Below are 7,034 nucleotides of genomic sequence, written 5' to 3'. Positions count from 1 at the left end.
GCCTCCGCCTGTACGAAAGTGCCCGAGCGCTGCCGGACGGGTTGATCGGGCCTCGGCCGCGGATCGGAATCAAACTCCCGAAGCGCGGCGAGGTCGGGCCCCTTCGGGAGCAGAAGCGAAAATGGCCGAAGGGACGCGAAGAGCGCGGAGCCGAGAGACTGCCGGGATCGCGGCGGACTGGGCGGGCGGGGCCGGGCGGCAAGATGGCGGCCGCGCGGCGAGGTGAGGGCGTGGGGTGGGCGGCTTGGGGGCGTCAGGGGGCCGCGAGGGTCTCGGGACGGCTTGGCGCCCGTCGGCCGGAGGCTGGGGCTGGGACTCCGGGCGGCGGGGGCAGAGATCATGCCGGGAAGGGGGGCCGGTTCGCTTTGGTTCTTTCTGGTGTCGGAAAGGCCGACCAGTCTGGGGTTCCTCGTGGTGGTTGCGATTCCGCGGTTTTGAGTAGATTCGCGAGGTGAGGCCCCGGGCTCGTTGAGAGCCTCTTCCCCTCCCTGGCCTCACGTCGCGTGTCCTGCTACCACCTTTCCGTGGCCGGCCCCCGGTTTTGCGCAATGCGCGCGGTGGCGGCAGGGGACAAGGGCCAGGGCAGGGGACAGGGGCACAGGGACAGGGCTAAGGGGCTGGCAGCAGGGGCAGGGGCAGGCAGCAGGGGCGTAGGCGTCGGCCCGGGCTGGCTGCAGTGTGACCCGTGAACTGCCACACTGCCCTGCGCAGCGGCTGCGCGCTCTCCAGAGAGCGAGGGCGGCCCGTGTGCCGTGAGGCCCAGGCGCCCAGGGAGCTGGCGGGGGCTCCGCAGGTCGGGAGGCACCCCGTCCCATTGCCAGCAGCTTTGTGTCCGAGACAGAATGCTGGGCGATGCGGCAACCCCCCGGAAAGCTGGTCCCCGCCAGCGTGTGCTTCAGTCGTACAGATCCCCGCCCTCCCCACCCCCCCCCCCCCCCCAGGCGTTGACTCCTGGAACGTCCAGTGAGTTGTTAATTCTCGCTGTGAAACACCCCCAGCTGGCAGACAGGCGGGCATAGCTTATCTTGGTCCGCGTCCTGCCCGGGTCGCCAGGGTCTGTGCCATTTATGGTGCTGACCACTCAGTCCACATAGCAGCTGATGTGTGCACCGCTTGGGTAAGAAAAGTGCGGGATGGGATGGGGGCTGTGCTACTCTGGGTTGGGGTTGTCTTTGTGGTAGCGATCGCTCAGATAAAAGCCCACTTTGCACACCCCAGCTGTCAGGAATTACTTGCGGGGAAGACAGAGATGAGGGAGTGCTCTGGGCAGCAAGCGGGACGTCCTGCAAAGAGGTGGTCTCCGTTGTGCGTGTGCTTGAGGCAGAGCAGAGCCCTCTCGTCAGACCTTTGTGAACGGCCGCTGCTAGTGAGACGTGTTTCCATTTGGTGAGAAACTAGGTTTACGCCGGGGCAGGATCCCTGTGCACACCTTGTCTGTCGCCTCGGGGACACGTTCGTTCTCCGCACCTCCACGTGTACTCCTGACACCCCTGTTCAGAGATACACTGTCACTACAGTAAAACATTTACCAAAAAAATGTTAGGTCCTGAAAACCACTGCTGTGTTTAGTCACAGTGAGCCGTTATGGGTCTGAAACCCTTAGAGCCGCCAATCTGACTACAGCTGCCTTTAACGTTAATTATGTAAAATCCTGTGTCACGTAAGGTTTTTGTGCAGCCTTTGTTCCTGAGCTGCCACGGTTCTAATCCATCACAGTGGCCGGCCGGCAAGTAGATCTGAAGTGTCTGAAGCCGGCCTTCAAGAGAAGAATCAAAAGGGAGGAAACCCTCAGTTCACATGAAATCCACCCGATACCGACAATATCTAGGCAGCCGAGTTTAGCTAGAGCCTGGAAAAGAACAGGCCCGGTTTCACGAGCACGCCGCCTGTAACGTGATGCAAGCTTATAAATGACCTGTGCTCCACTGGCCCTCCCCTGGCTGCCTCTCCTCGAGGCTGAGTTCTGATCTGTGTCCCTAATTCCCTGGGCTGACCCATTTAGGACCCCTGCCCAAGTGAGGCACCACAGAAAGCCCAGATCTACTCACCAGATCACCGGGGCTGGAGAGAAGACCGGCCCGGGCTGGTTCCCATCGCTGGTCCGCTTGCCGCCGGCAGTATAGCTCAGGCCTCCCGGAGGGTCCATTTGGCAAATTTTCAGTCATTGCTGATGTTTCTGCGTGTCACAAACGTGCCACTGGTGTGAGCCTCTTCACACAGGAAATCTGCCCCAGGACACATTCGATGGGAGGATTAGAGACACTCAACACCTGTGATGCCAAGACCACTTCACGGGGAGAGAGGCTGTCAGCCTAGGAGGAGGGAGGCCTGTGGCTGCCGCGGGTGGGAAAAGGCCCAGGAGCCACAACAGTGCCAGAACTTGGGTTGCCGCTTCAGGAAATCCGTATCCGAGGGATATTTGGGGCCGTGTGTGAAATTCCAGAGGAAAGCAGGGTCTCTCATCAACCACACACACAAAAAAGGATTCGTACCCTGAATCGGAAAAGGTTTTCCTCTAGTTCTACCCACGTGGTAAATATACAGAAACCTCAGAAGATGCGAAGAGCTGTCCTCTGTCTGTGTCCAGGGCGCAGCCCTTCCCTGTCCCGGCTGGGCTCAGCTCGGCCACAGACAGAGCCTTCTCCTCTCCACCTCTGAGCTCCCAAGTACACACTCCGGCCCAGCCTCAGCTTTCGAAAAGCCAACGGTCAGATCCTCGGATGGACAACCGCAGGCCCAGATAAACGTGGCTTCTTTCTGTAAATATGGGATCGCAGAATGGAACCGGGGTCCTGGGTCAGCGTCGGACATGGCCCAGGAAAGCATCCGGGTTGGACCTGGGGCCTCCCTGACGGATACTTTCTTTTCTAGGGAGAGCTTCGTCCGCGGTGGCATCCTTCTGCTGTGCCCACGTGTCCCCTGGTGGGCCTCCACAGCACGGTTCGGTTCCTGAGGGCTGGTGTGCCGGACTCTTGAAGTCAGCTCTGAGTTTCCGCTTTCTGCCCCCACCTTTTCTATAAGTTCTGAGTAGAAATTCCACGTTTCATGGGGAGGGACGGTCACTGACAGATGCAGAGAGTTCTAGGACTTCCTCCAGTGGAGCGTGCTGGCTCCATTACCCTCCTTCTAGGCCCTGCACCTTGAGTGGGTGGCTGCCTGCCTCCCCCAGGCCCATCTGGAGCAGGAGAGCAAAGACCCCTCAGTTTGAACACTTACAGAGTCCTTTTACGTAAGCAAACAGGAAGTGTACAGAGCTCGGGAAAGTTAGTGGACATTTAACTGCCCCCCCCCCCAAAGAGAATACATTTTCTTTGAAGGAAATGAAAAGAATTCATTATTTTCAATCTCGTAACCTGGGCCCAGATCAGGGTGGTGCCCACAAGGAAGCCTGGCCATCCTGCCCGCAGTTACCGGGGACACGCCCAGCCCTCTGGTTCCAGGATAGGACATCTGTGACAGGGGAGGAGTGTGGGCAGAAGCCTCCGCAGGCAGGGAGCTGGTGGCCGGGTCTCCATGGCCACCCGCAGGTGCCTACACTGGGCCTGCCTGTGTCGGGCCCCTGGGAAGACGGGGCGGAGCTGGCCCCCTGGGGTGGGCGCTCTGCGAGGCTCTCTGGGTCTGCCAGGGACTGGGAGTCCTTAACCGAGTCCTTAACCGCTGGCCAGCTCTCGTCCGTCTCACTGCAAGTGCTGCTCTACCTGAGTGGGGGGTATTATGCCCTGTATTTCCTGGCTACGCTCCTAATGATCATATATAAAAGTGAGTCTTTTTTAATGTTTGCTCTTGAGAGAGTGGGGGAGGGGCAGAGAGAGGGAGGCACAGACTCCCAGACGGGCTCCAGGCTCCCCAGCTGTTAGCACAGAGCCCGACGCGGGGCTCGAACTCACAAACCGTGAGGTCCTGACCTGAGCTGAAGTCGGCCGCTTCGCCGACTGAGCCACCGGGCGCCCCATAAAAGTGAGCCTTATTACAGAGGCACATGGGAGGCGCCCCTGCCACTGCCCCCCGTAACTGGAGTTCTGCTCTGTTGCCTGTTCTCCAGGTCAGGTTTTCAGTTATCCTTGTCCTTACCTGGCTCTCGACCTGACTCTGCTGTTTCTGATGGGGATTCTGGAAGCAGTTCGGTTGTACCTGGGTGAGTCGACTGAAGACCGTGTGGTACTTAGGGTCACAGAATTACTAGCTTACGCTCTGGGAGCCTTCAAACATCTACCCCTTTATAACGTGGTTCTTAGAGACACTTTTGATGTCAACCGCTTAACCACTTGCTTTGCAAGCTCGCCTTACGACGCCATTAAGTATTAATTAGTTTATTCAGAAGCTTTACTCAGGAGACAAGTAATACTGGGAGCAGCACCCTTGGGAGAGGCGCTTCTGTTTGGGAGTCCTGCACAAGCCACAAGGTGACCGGCAGCACTGAGATTGGAACCCAGCTCAGCCAATTGACTCAGGGGCCCCCAAATCTCCCCCTCACCTCCTGCCTTCTCCTGTTGGCCTCAGCAGTCTGGAGAGGGAGGATCTGAAGTGTTCTCCAGGCGACGGAGCCTGGAAGGGGAGGAGGGCCCCCGGAGCCTGCTCAGTCCAGGCCACCGCAGGTGCCCTCAGCCAGCTCCCCATTTATATTCTCCCGACAGCGTGAGCTCTGCTGTCTATCGCACCCCACCCTCTCCGGCCAGGGCTCGCCACACAGGGTGCACACGGCTTCCAGCCCCATCTCGTCCCTGCTGCCTTCACGGCCACAGGCACGCACGTGCCAGCACGTCTGTGTTCTAAAACAGGCTCACACCATGCGTGTTCTGCTGATGGGTGTAGGAAATGCTCCCTCTGTTGGAATAGCAGAGGGAGCCGATGGCAGCTGACACTTCCAGGCCCTGGCACATAGCACGTTCTGCCTGCACGTGTACGCCAGGGTGCCCCATCACCAGTGGGGACACAGGCACATGCCATGGTCATCAGACCCTCCGGACTCTGGTGGACAGAAGCAGGTCTCCTGGGCCGTCACGGACGAGCCCACAGACCTGGGAGGGGGACAGAAGGTGCTGGGATTGCGGGGCGCCTGTCCTGCCTGTCCCTGCCCAGGCGCCTCGGACACCTGCAGTCAGGGATCAGCATTTCTTGTGACTGCCTATTTGTCTGTAAAATGCCGTGCTGGTTTGTTTTTTTTGTTTGTTTCTTTTTTGCAAGTGTGCATGAGACCTTCCAGAACTGATCTTAGCCCAGAGTAAAATATTTTTGGAAATTTTAAACAAAATCTCCTCAATCCACTTGGAATTAGGGAAAGGTGTCAGAATGCAATTGGGATCATTCTTAGAAAACCAAGTTCCCTCTCCCACCCCGACAACTGACCCAGAGGCTAAGGTTCAAAAATTACAACTGCACTTGGTTTTATCCTCACTGGGGAGAGCAAACCCCTCGGCAGCATTTTTGCTCTGTGACATGTCCTGAGGGATGTGGTGGCCACCATAGATCCTTTCCCTGGGAGCTGTCAGCCCTACGTCCAGGGGGATGTGCTGGCGATGAGCTCGCGTCTGGCCTCCCTGCAGCCTCGGGGCCGTCCTGGATGCACGTGGGTCCGAGCAGGCGTCCCGGAGCCCGGCACCCGCTCGTCTGTTTGTCCCCCTCTCCAGGCACCAAGGGCAACCTGATGGAGGCCGAGGTGCCGCTGGCCGTCAGCCTGGTCCTTACGGCGGGTGGCGCCCTGCTGTCCACCTACTTCCTGCTCTGGCAGACGCTGGTGCTGCGGGCCGACTCCACCCTCAGCGCCGCGCTCCTCGCGCTCCACGGCCTGGAGGCCGTCCTGCAGCTGGTGGCCATCGCTGCCTTTGTCAGCTAGGCGGGCAGCCCCCGGCTTCGCCGGGCAGGACAGCTCTGCACAGAAGCCCCCCCTGCACAGGAGCTCAGCCGTCTCCTCCCCCAGTGCTGGACGGAAGGGCACCGGTGTGGACGGGTAGGGCGGTTTGGAGTGGTTTACGAATTTTGGGTGGTGGGGTGGTCAGGAACCCAGGGCAGAGCAGAGAGCCGGGGGAGTTGCCGGGAACAGCCGCACGAAGGGTCGGGAAGGGGGACCACGGGAACATCTGCTCAGGCCCCGCTTTTGGCTGGTGAGGATCTCCCTCCGGCAGCTGCCCTGACCCCCGACCCAGAAGGGAACAGGCCCTTGGGAAAGGAGGTGGCCGAGCTGTGGCCACAAACCACCGTTCCCTGCCGGGAGGAGCAGCCTGGCCGTGTCTTGCCGCTTCCCCCGTGGGTGTGAGGGCGCAGGCCGGGGCGGTGCGTGTTCCATACCCACCGCGCTGCTGCTCTGCCGGGGGCTCCAGGGGCAGCATGGGAAGCGGGCAGCCAGGCCCCGGGCTGCTTAGGAACCGTGGGCCCTGGTGTCCGGGGGGGATGTTGGCAGCTGCGGCTCCTCTCCCCTGGGGGCTCCTGAAGGAAGGACGGGCCGAGACCCTGGCACTGACGGGAGGGAGGCAGGGAGTGGGCCAGTGGCGAACGGCCCTCCACTGCCCCAGCCTGGTGCCTCAGTGCCCCCACGTCCAAGCCTCGGTCGTTAAAACGCCAGGGACGTTTGCACTGTGCTCCTCGCATCCTGTTTGTGCCTTCTTCCCCCTTCGCAGATCGCAATGGCTCCCGGAAGACACTGAGCTCCTGCTCCCCAGGACCTTCACCCGTTCACGCTGTGCACCGTCCACGTCTGGAACAAAACGTTGGGTATCTGGACGTTTTCTCTACCGTTTTGTGGAAATAAATGTCTATACCTCCCCGAATTCCTCCTGAGGCCGCCCACCTCTTCCGTACCCAAGAGCACACACCCCATCCAGGCCTCCCCCAGCAGCCCCAGGAGGAGGGCTTCCCCCGGAGGACAGCCAAGCCAGGCCTCAGGGCCAGTCCAGGACCTCCCCGGGGACTGGCTTCCTCGAGGGGCCGCAGCGGCGCCCCCCATGGCCTCTGTCCTGGCAGGGGCAAGTGGGAGCAGGACCTCTCTGCGCTGCCCACTCTGGCTCTGGACCGGCGGGCGTCCTCCCGCCTCCCCGCTG

General features: G+C 60.5%; 1 protein-coding gene and 1 long non-coding RNA gene across 3 annotated transcripts; one reads left to right on the top strand and one right to left on the bottom strand.

Moving 5' to 3' along the window:
• The first annotated feature begins 2 nt into the window (after positions 1-2).
• TMEM80 (transmembrane protein 80) lies at positions 3-6,760 on the top strand. 2 transcript variants are annotated; one of them, XM_045486430.1, is made up of 6 exons: positions 33-222; positions 2,872-2,891; positions 3,666-3,759; positions 4,043-4,135; positions 5,628-5,947; positions 6,615-6,760. In XM_045486430.1, exons 1-5 carry the CDS (start codon positions 204-206, stop codon positions 5,831-5,833), a joined length of 432 nt encoding a protein of 143 aa, XP_045342386.1. In that variant the 5' UTR covers positions 33-203; the 3' UTR covers positions 5,834-5,947; positions 6,615-6,760. The 2 variants fall into 2 exon arrangements, with proteins under 2 accessions (XP_045342388.1, XP_045342386.1); XM_045486432.1 differs by lacking the exons at positions 3,666-3,759; positions 4,043-4,135; positions 5,628-5,947; positions 6,615-6,760 and adding an exon at positions 1,219-1,386 and having other exon boundaries at positions 3-222; positions 2,872-3,317.
• On the bottom strand, positions 1,540-2,537 carry LOC123602132. The gene is made up of 2 exons (XR_006714379.1): positions 2,049-2,537; positions 1,540-1,849 (listed from the first exon to the last, which is right to left on the bottom strand). It is a non-coding gene; the product is annotated as an uncharacterized LOC123602132 (long non-coding RNA).
• Positions 6,761-7,034: the final 274 nt, after the last annotated feature.

The sequence above is a fragment of the Leopardus geoffroyi genome, chromosome D1 (assembly GCF_018350155.1).
Source record: "Leopardus geoffroyi isolate Oge1 chromosome D1, O.geoffroyi_Oge1_pat1.0, whole genome shotgun sequence".
NCBI classification, from domain to species: Eukaryota; Metazoa; Chordata; class Mammalia; order Carnivora; family Felidae; genus Leopardus; species Leopardus geoffroyi.
The sequence above is the reverse complement of the archived record's forward strand: the minus strand, read 5'-3'. Positions and strand labels throughout refer to the sequence as shown.

Coding starts and splice junctions, on each gene's coding strand:
- TMEM80 (XM_045486430.1), top strand. Junction 3,760..4,042: donor CCTAATGATCATATATAAAA/GTGAGTCTTTTT, acceptor CCTGTTCTCCAG/GTCAGGTTTTCAGTTATCCT. Junction 4,136..5,627: donor AGCAGTTCGGTTGTACCTGG/GTGAGTCGACTG, acceptor CCCCCTCTCCAG/GCACCAAGGGCAACCTGATG.